General features: G+C 36.8%; 2 protein-coding genes across 4 annotated transcripts in view; one reads left to right on the top strand and one right to left on the bottom strand.

Annotated features, from left to right (window-relative positions):
• LOC131430864 (calcium uptake protein 1 homolog, mitochondrial-like) overlaps positions 1–19,413 on the top strand; it is a 47,443-nt gene that overhangs the window by 19,247 nt on the left and 8,783 nt on the right. For both annotated transcript variants that reach the window (XM_058596100.1, XM_058596099.1), the window contains exon 6: positions 940–1,054. In XM_058596100.1, the coding sequence (XP_058452083.1) occupies positions 940–1,054 (115 nt within the window). The remainder of the gene's footprint in view (positions 1–939; positions 1,055–19,413) is intronic.
• LOC131430865 (carbohydrate sulfotransferase 11-like) lies at positions 8,090–18,366 on the bottom strand. Of its 2 annotated transcripts, XM_058596103.1 has the most exons (6): positions 17,983–18,366; positions 17,025–17,600; positions 10,594–10,966; positions 10,262–10,527; positions 9,917–10,200; positions 8,090–9,859 (listed from the first exon to the last, which is right to left on the bottom strand). In XM_058596103.1, the coding sequence occupies exons 2-6, from the start codon at positions 17,304–17,306 to the stop codon at positions 9,721–9,723; spliced, it is 1,344 nt and encodes a 447-aa protein (XP_058452086.1). In that variant the 5' UTR covers positions 17,307–17,600; positions 17,983–18,366; the 3' UTR covers positions 8,090–9,720. The 2 variants fall into 2 exon arrangements, with proteins under 2 accessions (XP_058452086.1, XP_058452085.1); XM_058596102.1 differs by having other exon boundaries at positions 17,025–18,366.

A 19,413-nucleotide genomic window follows, 5' to 3' on the forward strand; every position in this document is an offset into this window, starting at 1 on the left:
ATACTTCATCGGTCGTGTACAGCGTTTTATCAAAATTGGGTCACTTTGATCCGGAAAATAGTTCCATCAGTTGGGATAGATTTGCAGTTTTACTGTGACCAGTGTTCAACAAGATAACACGAAGACTCTTTTATGAGAGTTTCTAGGAGTTGAATACGCAATAGAGAGTCCATTAGTTAACACACAGGGTAAACCAAAGAGAAATTTGTCATTTGCTGTTGTGGTTTACGTTAGAGCTGAAACTTTCTTTCCGGTATAAAATAAACTGTTATTAATCAGGACATTTCATCAAGGTTTTTCATATGCTTGTTCACTACTGTGTGCATCGTAGAACTTACAGTCAAGTCAAGTCTTTATCAAAATTGGTACATAAACCCATTTAAACGTTAATCTGCTGAAAGGCACGTCATAGAATAGGTTGTATATGTTCAAACAGGAATGAAGCATGCTGCTATAGAAGTTTCAAGCACTGATACAATCGGAGCACCAAAAGCGTTTTCTAGTTCGTTGTTCTTTTGTCTTTTTCCTGATGCAACAACTAATATCATGTTCAATTGTTCTTCCTACTTCCGTTTTATCCCTTTGACAAAACAAAGCAAAGTTGGCTTTCGTTAAAAGTATTCGGCCGCCTTTTTTTATTGCCCCTAGCTCTGTACATATATTTTTATAATTTTTCTTCCCACCCCAGTCCGTACTAGTTCTGTTTTTGCTGCAACATAGTAGTGAAAGGCACCAAACTGCTGATTTTTATTCTACTTCTAGTACTAGGACTGTACCCCCACCACCCCGAAATTAGCAACCTAATCGACAGCCTTGTAGACAATCGCAACATCGGAGCCTAATGATTTGTTTCGTTTTTATTTTTCCTTTTCGTTCGATTGAACTTCCTGGCACTATTTTACCGGTACGCTACTTCCGCGCCTCATCATCTCATCGCAGAGTGTGTCGACCCGGCTCGACTTGCAATTGGACAACAATAGTATTTTCTACAAGCTCGGCTCCTACGGGTTGATATCCTTTTCCGACTACATCTTCCTGCTGACGGTGCTGTCAAGTGAGTATTGTATTTTTCATTTATTTATTTTTTCACTGCTGTTGATGAACGATGATTGCGGCAAGTGTTGCTACAGTTGTAGCTCGCTGTTAGAAGAACAATTTTTTTTCTGAACCAGTTCATATCAAAAGGTGCACAAATATTCGCTGTATCTATGTTAACACATATTTTACACACACATATATACGAATTGTTGCCGTTTTAATCTTAGCTTGATATTTTTTATTCATAAGCTAAAATCTCAAATTAGTATAATAGGGCATCTAGGTTGCCACAATAGACGCATCTCTCGCCCGGTAAACGAAAACAGAAACTAGTGACGCAAAGATCCACGATCATCATCATCACATTATGTAATAGGTACACAGGATGTACCGGGGAACAAGCGAAAATTCATGGTGTTTATTTTTTCAAATATCCAGCTTCTACAATAATATCACCATTTTCAAGTTCACGCACAGCTTATCTGTTGAAAACCGGCACATCTTCAATTTTACTGGCATCATACCTACTGTTTGATTCTGGCATTCACTCTGCAGTTGTGAAGGAGGAGCAAAGTGTCAAAATTTGGCTCGCGCTTTGCAAAAATCCAAACTACTCCCACGCAAACTTGGTGAAATTGAAATGACACCAACTTAATAATGTAATAATGTTCGGGAAATATTCATCGTCAACCAGAAGACTGAATCTAGGGTAATGGAAAGCCGAAGTTCGGCAAGAGAGGTTAGCTGTTTCAAGCGTTCACCCCATCCTCGCCGTTCGAGATGTAGCAAGCAGACTTTGAGTTTCGTCAAGACAAACCTTAAACAGCTTCCTGTACAGGAATATCATACGATATTTTTTATTATTACATGTTATAATCGGTGTCACATAACATACATTGTTATGACAGGAAAAAAATACCAGGAACAGGGTTACCAGATATACGGATTTTTCAGTATTCTACTGATTTTCAAGTAAGGGAGAGTGTTCGGCACCCTTCTATTTTGAGCTCATAACATCTGACATCTGACATCAATGGAAAGCTAAAGTCCCTAGCTAACAACTGATTAAGAAACTAAGTTGATTCATTTGATTGGAAAAACTATATTATCAATTTGATAAAGTGGTAAATTTTGGCCATTTCAAAAAAGGTGTTCGGTTACCAGCACCCCAAAAAAATTCGTTTAAAATGGAAAAATATAAGCAAAAACTGTAATTATTCAAAGAAAAAAATATTTTTTTTCTTTTCGGAGGCGCTTTGGACAAAAGTCTTCATTGTCTGATGGTGACTTCACCTTGGCCGATGATTTGGATGGTGGCACCTTTGGTGTTGATTTTGCCGACATTTTGAAAATGACAAAAAAAATCTTTGGATGCGAAAATTTTGGTAGCATCCGGTATTAAATAACGAAATAGATCGATTTCATCTCATAAATATTCAATCCACTCACCTTTCGAATTGATGCTCTTCAATTTATGATACTATAAAAAAAGTCAGAAAAAATTTTTGGGTTGATTTTCACGCAATTAAAATTTTTTTTTAACGGAGCAAAAAGTACAAGCGTCTGTTTGCTTCGGTATTCGGCACAAAAATAACGTGCTGCTATTACACACACATGACATTTGTCGGAATGACGCTATCTGCTTCCTGTCAAAAGTTACAGTGGGGTACTGGCAACCGAACACCTTCCCCTACATTGGTAAAATTTACTGAATTTCATACGGATTTTGCAAAAAATTACTGATTCCATACAGATTTTTAAGGAAGTCTGTTTCTCCTAAATATAATGATAGAGGAGCGTGATCAACCGGGCCGATTCCGGCCGACAAATTTCACTGGTTTAAATCATTGAAAACATGCACAAGTTGAACTCAGTAGAACTAATTAACTCTTGAACTTCCAGAATGCACCCAAAGTTTGTAGGACATGTCATAATTTTGAACGATAATAACTCAGTCATTTGTTTCGAGATTGATATAATTTAACAACCAATCGATACGGAAACATTTAACTTAAACATGAATGGCAACGTCATTTCAGTAGCGTACTATTGAAAAATTGGTTTGAATTGACCTATGTTTCACGAGCCAATCACAGCATGCCATAATGATGTCATCCTGGCTGTCACTGGCCGACTGCGAACGAAACATGTAGTTTGTCTAGTGAATGGGTGACAAAACAGAGTTACATCCATTCGTTCGCTGGACGCTTTTACGCGGTGTATGGATGACATTTTCCATCTGCTGCAAAGTGTGTTCGCTTGAGTATATTGAATACCGATCAGCATTTGACTCTTCAGTAAATAGTAGGCTAATTTAGAACTATCGGCGATAGATTTTTCATCTCTAATTCAAAGTGCTTGTATCTTGGTGATTTGTTGATGGATTTGCCACATTTAACTAGATTCGAAAGCATTACTCGAAAAAAATATGTGCAATTGACGATGATATATTAGTAACTGAAGGTTCTAACTTCCTAAAATTAGCTTTAGTTCAGTATCATTTAGTAAAATATTTACGAAACTAATCAGTAGTACAATGTAAAATTATAAGAGGCCTAGGCGTAATTTTATGCTCAAAACTTACTTTCGTGGAGCATTTATTACACAGCCAAAGCCTTGGTATTAAATTCCTGTAGTGGAATTTGACCTTCAGACTTCGCAACCGATTCAGAGTGTACAAAACCATTGCATGGCGGGTGCTACGATTCTACTGACACTACGAATCCTTCCAGGTCGGGGCTCGAACATACGACAACTGGTTTTTAAGACCAGCGCCCTATGCATTGAACCGCCAACCCGGGTGAATTAAATACATATATTTGTCAATAAAGCAAATAATATGTTAGGCTTCATTAAACGTTTCAGTCATAAATTTCCGTAAACTAGACTACGTTTCCGCTTCGATCATATAAGGCGCGTTGTATGCTCATAAACCCTCAAACACTCGAAGAACACCGCAAAGCTACAATCAACGACATTGTTTCTTAACAAGTACTGAATTATTGCTTTCATTACTAACATTTTATGCTTTTAGCGCCTATTAGAAGTCGTCAAATATTCTCGGAAAAAATTTAAGACAAATTATGCCGAAAATAATCCTGTTAATGAAATGATGCGCTTTAACAACGAAAACTGCCAAAAAAGGCGGGTGGGTAATGTCAGAGACATAACTGGATGTCGTGAATACGAAAACAACTTGACATGTTCCTTAACACTTCCGAATATTAATCAGTTGATCAATTGTATGAATTATGCAAGCATTCCCCTTTTTCACATTTTTCGTAAAAAACAAAGAAGGCTTCACTTGATCTCGATTACTGTGAATTTCACACAGCGAAAAGTGCACAAATTTAACCAAACTGTTCTAGATTTGCGCTAAACTGAGGATATTTACCTTCGATTTGCGAACAACAAATCCGAATAGTTCTTTAGAAAACTTTTAGAGCCAGTAGAACGGCTGATTTTGTGTAATGCTCTCCACCGTTGTTTTTTCATCAATGCTAATGACTGGCAGCTGTGACGTAATCGCTCTTGTTGAAACTTAATTTTTGTTCAGAGGCTTCTTTTTATGTGGTTTCGTTTGTAGCTTTTTCACTAATGGGCGGTCCTAACGGCTATAAAAATAGCCACATACAGAATTTTAATGTCGATTATTTCATTTCGGATTTGCATTTCATTGAAAGAAACTGTCCGGATGCTGTACGGGATTCATTCCTGCCTTTCAGAAGGACCAAATTGTGGAACTCACTACGATATTTAACACTGTTCGGAACATTTTCTTCGAACGATTTGTTGTACAGTAGCAGATATTTTGTTCTCTTCCTCAGAACGCGTTCTGATTGGCTGGTGTTGACATGGGTCAAATGAGACAGGTTTTTCAATAGTGTACTATTGAAATACTTCAATGCTTTTGCTATACACGTTTAAGTTGAAAAATTTCGATTCTATTAGCAATTAGATCATATAAATCCTTTCACAGATCACTGAGCTATGAGCTTCAAAAATACGAGAAAGGTAAAAGTGCCTTATGAATTATCCTCTTTGATACTTGTTTATACCAAACACTTAAGAAAAGTTTAATTTTGAATTATTTGAGATTATGTCACAATACTGAACATTTTATCATAAAATTGTGATCATATTTCAGATGGCATGTAGCAAAAATTATGTTGATTCGTTAGATACAAAAATAGATATTCACGATCAAAAACTTATCACTCTCTCAGAGGGTGAATTTTGAAAAGGCACCCCATAGTAAAGTAAGTCGTATTCACGACAATTGATCTAATCCAGAAAACAAATAAAAGAAAAATTGAGACCATATCGTAGAAATAATGAATAGTAGATAAGAAACCTATGTTACTTTTTTTTGTAAATTTGGAAAAAATGCCTTAACTGAATGTTCCACAATTATTATCCTATTTTTCAAATTAAAATCTGTTAATGGGAGAGTTGAAAAATTGCATTTTATTGTCATCATGATCGGTCCCGTATCGTACACAACCCTGTAATTTTCTCGTATTAAATAAACATTTGTTCAAAAACCAAAAAACACCCTTACATAAATTACACAACAATTGATATAAAAGAGATATAATAGATGTAAAACAAGCTATACGGAGTTATACAGAGTGTCAAAACTTGTCGCCAAGAAGTCTGAATTATTTACAGCGAAATCAAAGTGCGTCCATACTTTCTGGGACAGTCTTTATCCATAGTCACACATACGAAAGTAAATACTCTCCTAGAAGCTACTGAAAAAGTGGCTCATCTTTACCATTCCATTATATGATATTTCGTAATTGTGTTTGTAGCATTTGTTGTACAGTATCAAACATTTCGGTGTTTGTACCTGAAAACCTATTTTTGTAGGAAGTGTAACATTATTACTTCAACATAAAGAAAAGTGCCGCGTAAAGTTATCGTTTTCTAGTGGAAGGGTACATATTTCGAAAGTCGTAAAAAATTATTGGGAGACACTGAAGTGAAAAGTTCGATCCCACCCGCCATATAGTATTTACCGGACATTACTCCAACCGATTACAATTTTTTTCGATTCATGACGCATGGCCCTTCAGAGCAGCACTTCGAAAACAATTAAATGATGAAGAATTGGATCGATTCACTCGTCGAATCTAAAGAAAATTTTTTTTTTAAAGCGTTATCCTAGCTTTGCCATAGACCGCTAAGAGCAGGAGATAATAATGGACAATGCTGTAATTATTATTATTATTATTATCATTTATTTCACCCTTTTGGTCGTTCACCGGGGGCGGATGCTGCAATTCAACTCTCGTAATAAATTACAAAACTTTGTGTAAAAATTGATTCCAATACCTGGCACGTAAAAGTTAATTAATATCTAAATATTAATACTTATTTCTTTTGACATTGTAGTTAATTATATTTAGTTTCAAGAGTTACTAAAGAACATACTTGTGCCAAATCAATTTTTCCCTGGATGTAGGCCAACATCTTTAAGGATCAATACGTTGTTCTACAACGGGATGGAGCGCCATGTAAACACAACCAGTCGGGCCCAACGATGACTGATGAAAAACATAAAGTTTTGGGCGAAAAATGTTTGGCATTTCAGCATTCCGACAATCACATGGCAGTTGAAGCTCTCAACACTAGTGATGGTCTTATGTTGAGTGCACAAATACGTATCTATTCTACGTACGCTGTAACGTAATGACAAGTGATGGTGTATGAACAAGTGCAATGGAATTCCAGGGAAACGAATTTAAGTGAATTTAAATAATTAGTTCGTAAATGAAGGTTTGGGTGTATGTTGACTTGAGCGGTGTTGGTGATTGCCGATAATTTGACAGAAAGCGGCTCGATATTTCTCTACATTGTATACAACATTTGCCTCTCAATGCATGGACCGTGAGAGAATTTTTCTATATTTCTTCGCTCCACTTCATACTCTGAGTATTTCACGGTCCTTAACAAAATATATACAGATTGGCAATGATCGGCGCTGTGTGGAATCTACCAAAGGAGAATTGTAAGTTGATAATTATCGTAGAAAATCGAATCGATGATTAGACTTGATGATTCGCATACTAGGTTACAATATTTTAAAACCCTGGTGTGGAACATTTACAGATATTATCATTAGGCACAACTTATAGGTTATAGGATCATAGAATAAGAGGCAATAGTAAAATGATTTTATCGCAATTATCCACTGCCCATATAGAATCGGATTGCAATACGAGAATTTATTATTTCATTGTTTGTTTTTCAAATCTTCATGAGAAGATATTGATTGAAGGCGCATCAAAAAACAGGTAATTAAAATTGAATCTCGCTCGACAGTTGTTAGTAACAATCACTCACATTTGTTGCTTGGAAATGATGTCTTCCCATATAAAAGCTGACGAAAATCCTAAACATTCGATAATTGTCAGTCTTATAAATTTTCATCAATATGTCATCATCTAATATATTTGCATATTTGATATTTTATGAAACAAATTTTGGTAATTGCGTCGGATTTAACAATGAGTTCGTATCTTTCCGAGAATTTTTGGAAAAAGGTAAAAAATTTCTACTTCACAAATAGTTGCCAAAACCTGGCACAATATCAAGAGTTCAAAATTAAGATATAAAGAATTTTATATACTTCAAATCTTATGCTGAGTGTTATGAAAAAAATTCATCTCATTCTTAGGTGGACTAAGTACCTTTTGTCTTTCTCTATCAAACGAATGTCACTTCCGGTTTCGGAGATATAATGATACGAGTGACATAACCGACAAACCGCGTTGTGTTTTGCCTTTCTGTATAGAACAAACACTATAGAATTGATGGAAAACCGATTTTCGAACGGAAAATGAATAATATTCAGTTTTCACGCTAAATACTGGAAAACAAAAGAACTGAAAACCTACTACTTCAAAATCAGTAATCTTAAAGGACAAGTTTGGGCTGTTTCTACGTTGAACGTTTCCTTTTTTGACTGCAGCAGATCGAAGAAGTTGACTGAACTATAACAGCGACCAGGGAATTTTCGGATTCCGTCAACAGAATTCATGGCGCGTACCGTTTGAACGTCACTACCGCAAGTTGGTTTGCCTTTATTTTTTTTTTTGATTCAGTCTGTTTTCGTGCCAGGAGTATTGCTAAATACATGTTCCTCCTATACGTTTGTATCTCGGATGCCCTATTATGTTTCCTGTTCTGAGCTACATAACTTCCTTTCTTAACATACTCTCAAACAACTGAGTCGGTGAATGTGAAACTGATGGAAACGGCGTGTAAAACTATACCTTTATGGTTTTGTTTGTTTTTGTTTTGTAAATACAAGGTACATAGTTGACAACGACATTTAATAGTACAATTTTTGTTGTTTGACTTAGGATAAAAGCTTCTCTAGTATAGTGCGGTTCCAAAAAATACTATAATTTTTGCTTTCGATCACTTTGAAACGGAAAAAATGTTGGTAGTCAAATATTTAGAATCGGATTGACCATATTACATTTTCTGAAGGTTTCTTTTTCTTTTCAAATATTACTATAAAAATAAATCTTTTTCGAAACAGTTTTCTCGTTCTAGATACATACTCGTGTTGAGACAAACGTTAGTGTATAACTAATTCGAGCAGTTCGTTTGTTTTCTACTAGTTCGGGCTTTGCTTCTAAATATCAACTAACTTTGAGTTGTTTCTTTTCTTATGTTTCTTGTTTGGTGCTGGTTTTGTGGATCTCAATAGTAATACAACATCTAGTACAGTATATTTCCATGACTTGACTATGTCTACGGTTTATGTATGTTCGAACCACATCAGACAGCCGTATTGTTATTGTGTGGATTATATGTGTTTGTTCGAATATGTTTGTGTTGTGTGAGAGAAAGTGTGTGTGTGTGTGTAAGTGTGACGTATATATAGCACCTTTTGGAAGGCTTAACAAAACGGTCAGCGAAGACGATAACTTTTTCACGACATATTTGGCACATTATCCACGGAAATTGCTGCTGAGAACGAGTTTCAGGACAGTACTATCTAAGCTTATAATGTGTTATCATAAATTTTGTTGTTATGGTTGGTAGGAAAATATGCACTATTTTTAAAGTATTGCGAAATGGTGGCACCTCCAGTTGGTGTGTTTCGTGAAGTTATCATTCCTTTGGGGACTCGGTACATGGTAACGCTTTAATATTTGCCAAATATTTGTTGCGAATGCTAAATATCTATGAGACCAAAACATATACCATCGGTAACAATAAATTAATAGGTCGGCCATTCATTTCTAACACTGTCTGTTACGCTGTTTGAAAACATGGTGGGATTAGTCCTTCGTTAAAGATTTTTGGTACTGAATTGTCTCGATCGTTTTTTTTCTGCAGACACTTACTCGATAATATTGAATAATTTACTAACATACTTTGTGAAACTAACCTATGAAAAGAACCGTTAACTTTTTCCATTGTTTTTGTTTTCCATTTTCGAAAAATATTTGTAATTTGTGTATACGCTACTCTAATGACACAGTTCTAGAAAAAATTGAACATCGAACAAGATTTATGTGTGTTTTACATTTTTTTGTTTGTTTTTTTTCTGTCTACCCTACAGCATTAAGTCTTGATTGTGTGAAACGTGGGTAAATTTCTCTGTTTGCTGTTGTACCCATGTTCGTTTCCATGGGAACAATAAGTTCTTCGCTACAGCCTTTAGTTTTGTTGTTCTTCGTCTACAGTTTCTTGAACATAACTGTAATACTTCGTACTGTTGTAGCCAAACAGCTCGAAATCCAGCTGGTAAATTTCGAGAACATCCGTCAACAGTCGCTCGTCAATTTGGGAAAAGTATCTATGAAATAAAGTTACAAATAAGTAAACAATTCGGACTAAAAAGTTCTGATCCTACCTCGCTAGAAGAGCTTTGGTATTGCTTGTGGAACGATTCGCAATAGCCCGCGATTTATTACGTGGGAGTTTATTCAGTAGTAGTGTTTCAAGTCCAGCCTGTCGTATGATGTATTCACTGTCGCGTTGGAAACTTTCCACCTTTGCTATCAGAGTGAAGTTGATGCTGCAGGGCGTACAGAAGGAATAAATTGGACTCCAGTGTTCATCAAAGCGTCCACCACTCTTGTAGTGGCTCACAAGAAACTCGAGGAACTCACGAAAGGTTGGTCCTTTTGGTAGTTTCTGTGAAAGCCATCGTCGTCGTTGTAAATTAAATTCCAACAATCTAAGACATCTTACTAACCTGTATGAACCTGTCTGCATTCTTCTTTTTTCTAAACTTTAAAACAATCTGCTCACCAAGCAGTTTGTAGTACTTGTTCCGAGATCCTTCCAGTTTGTCCCTGTAAGCGGAAACCAGGCGTTCGAAGGGCTCACGTACTATCAAAAAGGATATCGTGTTTGACAAATGGTCGTTCAACTCGGAGGTATGTGGTCGGGGAAACCGTCTACGGGCCAGGTCTATTGGTGATGCTCTCGTCCGTTGCAGGAAATGGGAATCATATCCTCCTGGAATTAGTAACAGGTACTGTATAAACCATAGCTTTGCAACTAAGGCTCACTCACGGAACCTACCTAAAAGATTAAAATAATACATCCATGTACTGCTTGCTGCCTTGAAAACGCTACACCACGCCAGACCATGGCCGGGTGAGATGAAGAACTCCCAAGCATTTGGTGTATACTTTCCGATGATCCGATGTTCGGCGCACACATTCCACAGCAACGAACGGCGCTCGTTGAATTCCGCCTCGGCTGCGGCATTCATTTCCTCCGAGTATTCGTAAACTGGGTTCAGGGTCGAGTGGTTTGTGGTCATCGCAATCATCTGATCTTTGGAAGAGTTCGGTGCTGTCAGCTGCTGTTTATGGTTGTTCGATCGATGCTTGATAAGATTGTTGTTACGACCCGACCGTATCGGTTTTCCATTTGCCGGAGGTTTGTGTTGCTATAGGAATCGAACGAGATGTGAATGTGAGTGGGGAATAATAACAAATGGTGTTGATTATCGCAAGATAATTATTTTGTCAATATATCAGATAATTAGCGGAACGTGCCACCTGAACCAATTTGTTTTAATTCCTGATTCCGATGTTGATGAAACTTCTCTAGTATGGTAAAAAAGTATGGAGACTGATTTGACACAAGACTGAGCTTTAAAAAGAGTGAATGCGTGCACTTTCATTATAACATAGTACCTCGAAAACCGTCATTTGTATACATAACATATATTGGTATTCGAAATAAAAAGTTGTTGATAAGCGACTGGAACCTCTGAACATTACACTGGAGAAAAAAGTGTAAAGCATTTTAAAGAATTAGAAAATGACAGAAAATATTAAATTAAACTGTTATTTTTCTTGTTATATTTTTATTTTTATAATTGTTATAATAATAAACATTTAATGATAACTTGATTAAAGTCTTTTTAAAATTTAAGAAGTAACAGCAAAAAAATTGAAGATATCTTCAAAACTTCAAGTTTGTGATTAAAAATTATCATTAAAATACTGGAATATGATTTTACAGATTGAAAGCAACAGATTTACACAAAGTGATCTTTCCTGATAGAAAGATCACTATCGTTTCTGAGATATTTGAACATGTAATTTAAAGAACTCAGATTTTCGTTGAATTGTACCGTTCAACGAAAACATAAGTACTTTGAATTTTAAGTGTAAATATATTGAGAACGGTTACTTCTAGGTAAATTTTCTGTATGGTCAAACTTTTTACCCTTCAGCTGTAGAATCTTATACTCCAGTTTGTTTAAACTGTAACTTTTTCAGTTTGTAAATAAAGCTTGAAACAAATTAACATCATATGTAGTCATTTAGGGGTTATCCTGTTTTGTGCATTGGGCACATAACCGATTTCTATACTTTATGTTTCGTCTTCGACTCGTCAGTACATAACAGTTTATGTTGAACTGTTATGTAACCTAGCAGCTCAACATAAACCGCTAGGCAGACATAAAGTTTCTGCTATTTACAGAACACTTTTTTTATTTGCACCGAAGTGCAACGTCTTTACTGTCGTGCCGAACGTAAACGAGTTTCGACTTAAACTGGCCGATTCAGGTGATGGTCATTTAGGGGTTATCCTGTTTTGTTCATTGGGCACATAACCGATTTCTATACTTTATGTTTCGTCTTCGACTCGTCAGTACATAACAGTTTATGTTGAACTTTAACTGTTTAAGTTCAACATAAACTGTTATGTACTGACGAGTCGAAGACGAAACATAAAGTATAGAAATCATATGTAGGTTTTAGTATCAGGTTCAAAATAAATCTATTGCCGAAACAATAGGAGTGTGTTTTGAAAATAAATTTCGACTAATGTTTTAATTTTTGAAAAATCATTGAACTTTTTTCCGTGTATAATTTTCTATTTGTTTTCCTTCAATGTTTTCTCAAACACAATTTTGATGAAATTATGTTTTGATTTATAATGGTTTGATGAAAGTGCATACTAAAATACATAGTCCCTTGTTAAAAATCAGTCTTGGATTGAATCTCATCCAAATCGAAGAGTATACCAAATCTTATGACTGATTATCCACACTCCTATGAAACACTTTCATTCAGCAAATAACATTAAAATAAACTCCGAACAAATTTAAATGTCGAAGAACATAGTAGACCACAAGGAGATGACTAATTAAGGTTTGTACTTAATTATTTGAATTGTATAGCCGTTAGGGGCAGGAATGGAATTGAATCTCACCGATCGAACACAGTATACATGGGCGGTGCGGTTTTCAAACGGTTTAATCACGTCTCCACGGTAGCTTCATTTGTGGAGCATTTTCACGAAGTTTAGAAGGCATGATTCTTCGCCATTTCATTCATTTATCAATTTCAATCTGATTCTCGTTGGGTACAGGACATTTGAGAGCTATTGCAGTTCAGTTAGACTGCTAAGATGAATCCACTCGTAGTGTGCAGGGCATTTACTGTGTCAGAAATACAAGTAAAATCGAGGGAATGAATTCCACTTTCTTACACAACAGATCAAATCAAACTTCTTACATAAAAGATGCATACGTAGCAGCGCTACTAGCACGTTTTAATGGTCCCGGGGCAAGATTTATTTGTGTTCCCCTTACCAACTAAATTACCTTTCTTTTGTTTTGCTCAGCTGGTCCCGTTAAGGGCACTGCCTCCCTGTAAAAGCGGCCCTGATCAATGCGGTAAAATTTCAGTTTCAATCGAATAATATCAGATGAAAATGAAATTTATGGACACTGACCGTCAGTATAGCATTTAATAATATTAGATAATTCATTTGACTTTTGCTGCCATTTTCAAGTGAAGCTCCCAGAATGAATCGTTAGTTGAGTAATCGTACGTAGTCATTCGAAGTTTTACTTGCTCAGTTTCAAGTGTCAAGTAGTCTAGCTGCTTCATTGTCTTCGCTCTTGGTAGTGAGCAATTTCGAACGAATAGAATTACAAACGGAGTGAAGTTTAAAAAATGAAAACTGAAGGAGGAAACGATTACTTTATGTGTATTCGGTAATTGATATTTCAGCTATATGGTTGACCTCACACTATTGAAAGAGATATTTTGTTACTTCAAGAGATCAACTGACGGTGGTTAAACTAAGCTTTGTTTTGTAGAGAATCGATTGAAGAACTGAATGCTGCTCGTTCGGTACGTCAGCGAAAGTTGTGTGTGTCAGAGTGTGAAGTTTACTGCAGTAGAGAGATCGTCAGTGTGTGTCACATTCGGTTTCAATTGAATTGAATGAAGTTTTACTGCACTGGCCCTGATACGTAATCTGCGCATCGTGGAAAATAAATGATTCTCTTTTCGTCCAAATGGCATTCAAAAGAAATCTGTCAAATATCGAAAATCTGTTAAAATTTGGCCGAACTGTAGATTTTCAAAACATGACCTCTTGTTGCACGGTTTTGTCACCCGTGTTTTGAATGTGTTCCCCTTTATAGAAAACACAAATATAGTCCTGCATCCAAATATTGGTACCGGTGGAAATGCTTTAGCGTGAGATTTACTGGTGCGATGCATTTCACCCAACCCAAATTCGTCTAATTTCATTTCTCCGAATGAGCTCAATACCCAAATCTTATTATTACGTTTCGTTTTCGACTCATCAGTTCATTAGCAGCTTATATTGCACTGTTAACGTCATCCGACGGTTCAACATAAACCGCTAAACAGATGTAAAGTTATTACTTTTTGCAAAACTCGTTTTTCTCCGAAGTATTATGTATTTACTATGCCGAAAGAACGAAACATGTCTTGTCATCTCGAGAACAGCTACTCCTAGAGGAAAGTTAGTTACTAGATTTTTTATTTTTTTTTCTGTTGAATCATATACTGATATTTAAATGATTTATCTCTCAAAAACATGAAATCCTTTTTAAAGCGATTAGTGGAATGAACTAAATCGCTTTGAGAGAGAATAAGTTTCATGTAATTCCACTATATTATAAAATCTTTACTATTTCGCCACTAATGTTGAGAGATACAGATACCAGTATTTCAGTGCGCTATTTGCAATCAAGTACCTGTATCAGTTACTATATGTATATGCTACTATCTCGTACCTACGGGTAGTTTTCTAGGTTTGAAAAAGTAAAAAAACTAGATTTTTTGTCTCAAAGTAATTCAAATCTTGGGAGCACCTGCTTTAAGGAAGTTTCGTTTTAGCAAGTATGAATGCGAGTGGTTCATTGACAGACACCATTATCGTGGACGTTTGGCAAGGGGCAATATTTTAAATGTGATTTAGAGTTTTAACTCTTCAAATCCGACTATTTCTTCCTACTTTGCGATTCTACTGACTCAGAAAATCCTTCCAGGATGGGACTCGAATATATTTGACATCTGGTCTTATGTTTTTCTAGACGTTTCAGATTAATTATGGTTTATAGCTACAACCCCAAAAAGAAAAGGTGCGACACTAAATGACATTGCCGAGAAGACTGCCTAATTTGGATTCCTAATTCGGGGTTGTAGCTGTGAACCATAATTAATCGAAGTGAGTTAGGAATTTTCTACTTTCAGAACTACTGCCTAACGTAGTAAGTTTGGCAGCTAAGGAGTGTATCGAAAATAAGCTATCCACATACATTTGTGTTGTACGCATGTATTTGTGATGGTTTTTTATCCTCAGCTCACAGCGTGCTGTGCGTTTGGCTGTCAGCTTTCGTTTGTTTACTTGTTTGTGCGGTTGAAATTCTGCGTTTTTAAAATGTCGCGTATTGAAGTGAAAATTAAGGTTCTGGACACATGGCTAAGTGAGAAGAGTATTATTATGCGAAAATTGGCGAAGCGGTTTGGAGTTCATCATGCCAGTCATGCCTCTTCCTGGTAGCTCATCCGAAGAATAGTGTTCCCCAAACTTGTTTGTGATGGTTTTACATAAATAAGTTTGGGGAACACTATTCTTCGGATGAGCTACCAGGAAGAAGCAGAAAACCCGGTTCTTCCAACCCGAAACTGGAATAGAAAGTGGTATCTCTAATCATGAAGAACAAATCAATGTCAATACGTGATTTAACCAAAAAAGCAGGAACGAGTGTCGGAATGAACCAGCGTATCAAGAGGCGAAATCACCTGAAGACCTACAAGAAGCAGAAAATCTCGAAACAAAGTGTAGAACAGAAAAAGCGAGCAGCAACAAGGGTCCGGAAATTGTATTCACGTCTTTTGCAGTGTCCGGATGCATGCGTTTTGATGGACGATGAAACTTATGTAAAGGAGGACTCAAAATCCCTTCCAAGTCGACAATTCTATACTATCGTCGTTGGGGGGATGTGAGCGATGCGGTCAGGTCGATTCAAGTGGAGAAATTCAGTCGAAAGGTACTGGTATGGCAAGCAATATGTTCCTGTGGTTTGAAGTCAACATTTTTTTACACTACCGGAACTATAAATGCAGAAATCTATCGATCTGAGTGTCTCCAGAAGAGATTTCTGCCTTTATATAAGAAGCATAGTACACCTCCACTGTTTTGGCAGGATTTAGCATCGGATTACTATGCCAAAACCACTCCCAAATGGCTTGCGGAAAAGGGTATAAATTTCATTGAGAAAAATATCAATTCACCAAATTGCCCTCAGCTTCGACCAATCGAACGTTACTGTGCAATCGTCAAAATGGTCTTCAAGAAGACTGGTAAGGTAGCTGGGAACATGCAGAAGTTCAAAAAAATTTAGGCTCAAGCGTCCAAAACATGCGATGCAACACTTGTCCGGAGGTTGATGAAGAGCGTTCGATCAAAAGTTCGAAAATTCATGAAGGAATAACAAAAACTTCATACGGTTTTCATTATGCTCAAGTTTAACCTCGTACAATAGAGGTTCAATTTTTAGTTTGAATAAAATATCGTTTTTTATCATAATTTGAAAGGAAAATTTGTGGATAGCTTATTTTCGATACACTTCTTACGATTTGTGTGAAAATAATATGCATACGAAAAATTTGAACAAACTGAGTTGAGGTTACAATAGAAATCTGGATTGTAGAGGCAAATTTTCAAAGGAACAGAAAACCGGTTTTTAAGTCAACTAATAGAGTTCTTTAAAAAAAAACTTGTGAACAGTTAGGTCGTTGGTTTTCGCTTGAAAACCCCTCCTGAGTAGTGCCAAGCAGATATTAGAAAAAGGTTCGAAACTGATCCGAAATTTACAGTTACAAATTTCCAAATAACCAAGGGGAACGTGCAACTTGAGTCAATTCGTTCCTAATTGTGTTTGATTCCAGGTTTGGGTGAAAACTCCGTGAGGTTCGGCGTCAAGCGAAAGTGATAATAGTTTGTGAGAGACGGACTTCTATGATTCTAGTACAAGTTTTATAATGTTTTGGGAAAATCAAGCAATTCATTTTTTACAACCTCAACTATGAATAAGAAGTTCTAGATTTGCACTTATAAAAAGTTTTATTTTAACTAGTTTCTCCAAAAAAAAATGGCTTGTTATATGTATACTTCTCTACACCAACCACACAAACACACACAGTCCTGGTCCTACTTACCACTTCACTTTTCGCGCCATTTTTGTTCCGAATGGTGGCAAATGCCGTCATCGATTCTCGCAGCAGCAGCACAAAGTACAGTCCAAACACGACAAACAGCAGTAGCAACTTCAGAAAGAGATAGCATCGCCTTCGGTTGAACTTGAGCGTCAATAGGCTCATCTTACGCCGTTTGTGTTGGGGGTGCTGCTGCTGGTGCTGGTGGTGGTAGGACTTTGCATGCTGGTCATGGCAGTGACTGGACAATCCGTGCTCCAGTGCTGCCGGTACTGCTTTGATCATATCGATTGATGAAGTTGCTGCGGTTTGATTTGATAAGACGACGGCAATGATGATACGAAGCAATTTTCCTATTTGGTTTTACGCGCATTTTACGTTGTTATTGCGATATGCCACCCCACTGTCCGAAGGGTGACGTGGGTGGGTGGTGGAGACGACTGGTCGCTGGTTGGCTTTTTATGGTTTTGTTTGCTAACCTCTTTTTTACCGCGCCATTATTCTGTGGAACGACCACAACAATGCTGATAAATCCGGTGATTCATAGCCATGAGCCCCACGGAACCGTTCGTTGATTCACTGAAAAATCGATTAACACCTGTTTGAGATGCTTTACTTGCACGAAATAATTCGCATTCCAGTTAAATTAGGGGAAAAAGGATCCATTTCGACGATGGTAGAAATTAGCAAAACAAATCATCACTGAATGATTCATAATGATTCGAAGCTTTTTTTTCTTCAACCAGCACAGTTGACATGCACGATACTCATTAGTTATCAATGCTATCACCACTCGTTTAACTTTCTCTCAGTACAACGAAGGAAATATTTCTTTGTTTTCACACAGACACCAGAGAAGCTTTTCGCAGCATTTCAAGAATTTTTATTTAACATGTTAACTCGTCTACTCTAGATGCTACTTGGTATCACAGATCTCGCACATTAATCCAACATTCATTACCATTTACATTTCTGCCGCGATTGAGATATCACTTGTATTCTGTTCAATTTCTAATCCCTCTTCGGCTTGAATTTGCAGAAGAAGATGCATGAAAAGCCTCAGATTTAAAAATAGATCTGCTCAGCATAATGCCAACCATAATAATAACAATAAAGTTCACGGGGAAAGATATAACCACTTCGTTCGTCCTTTCTGATTTTAAAATAACTAAACTACCAGGCAAATTTTTCCGATCGGCAGGAGTAATGATGGGGTACACCTTGTTGAATGCAGTCTAGAAAATGAAATGAAAAACTTTTTTCTTCCTTCGTCCTTTCTATCGGATAAAGCAAACGGAAGAAGCACACTCTCGCTCACGCGGTCCGTAGTAGACTGTGCACTGTCCTATCAGACTTTTCCGGAGCTGTACACGGATCGGTTAGTATGGCTCTCGCTCCGTCGGTGCTGGGGAGAGAACGACCGTTCACAGGAATCGTAACACCAACACATGCGTGTTGCTGAGGTAATGTTGTATGCGGTGAAAGCTTTCCGAAACGAGTGACGGAAGCTTTTGTAGTGAAATGGTTTGTTGTGCATTAAGCTTATAGGGTGCATACATTTTCAGGAAGATCTAGCGAGTTCAAATATCGCTACGGAAGTCAGTTTAGGGTCTCAAAAAAGTTTTTCAAAGCTGTTGAATATAGTGTCGATGGCGTGCGACGTGATTTGTTGTTTGGAAACATGTTCCGTACTTGTTCAAAGTTAGATTTTACACGGAGATTCCTTTAATTACTAATATTTTTAAAGGGTATTACGACCAAAAGTTGGTCAAACAAGAACAAGGGTTGATAGATTAACTTTCAATTCTAACGAAATAAAGAAAAAAAAATTTCGTCGAGCAATTCACGCCTTGCTTAAGGATTTTCTATGTTTCTAATTTGTCGAGATCGCAAAATGTCTGTCTATGTATGTGTTCGAACATTCCATTGATTAAGTTCAAATATTAAATGGTATTTTCGATTGCGGAGGTATAATTGTATAAGTAACCGATAAACGGTTTTTTCTGTCCGTGCAATTTTCTCAGAGATGCCTACTAAGCTACTGTGTGGTCAAATATCTAGTTCAAATGGTTAGTTCCTGTGAAATGATCGTAATACTTCTGTCTGACAGATAGATGGCGTCACTGAATCAAAGTTCCCTCTGGTGTTCAAAAGAGACATGCGTGTCGGAATTCCATGACATTTGGTTCATTAGTGCATTAATCATTGTGCTTCAGTGATGCTACTTTTGGAAAATTGGAATTTCGTGTGTGTTTAAACCACGGTTTTTAATGAAACTAAAATGCTGTGAATACAACGAAACAGTTTGATAAACCTTATCCTCGCTCTACAGCAAAGTCTTGGCATTACATTCCTTTTGTGGAATTTGGCCTTTCTGTTTCAACAGACTTCG

The sequence above is a fragment of the Malaya genurostris genome, chromosome 2 (assembly GCF_030247185.1).
Source record: "Malaya genurostris strain Urasoe2022 chromosome 2, Malgen_1.1, whole genome shotgun sequence".
Classification (NCBI taxonomy): domain Eukaryota; kingdom Metazoa; phylum Arthropoda; class Insecta; order Diptera; family Culicidae; genus Malaya; species Malaya genurostris.

Bases quoted from the DNA above. Each gene is read 5' to 3' on its own strand.
- LOC131430865 (XM_058596103.1), bottom strand. From the start codon at position 17,306: ATGATCAAAGCAGTACCGGCAGCACTGGAGCACGGATTGTCCAGTCAC. The intron at 10,967-17,024 runs GTAAGTAGGACC...CGATTCCTATAG, and splicing joins ATGGCGCGAAAAGTGAAGTG to CAACACAAACCTCCGGCAAA. The intron at 9,860-9,916 runs GTAGGATCAGAA...TTTATTTCATAG, and splicing joins ACCAAAGCTCTTCTAGCGAG to ATACTTTTCCCAAATTGACG.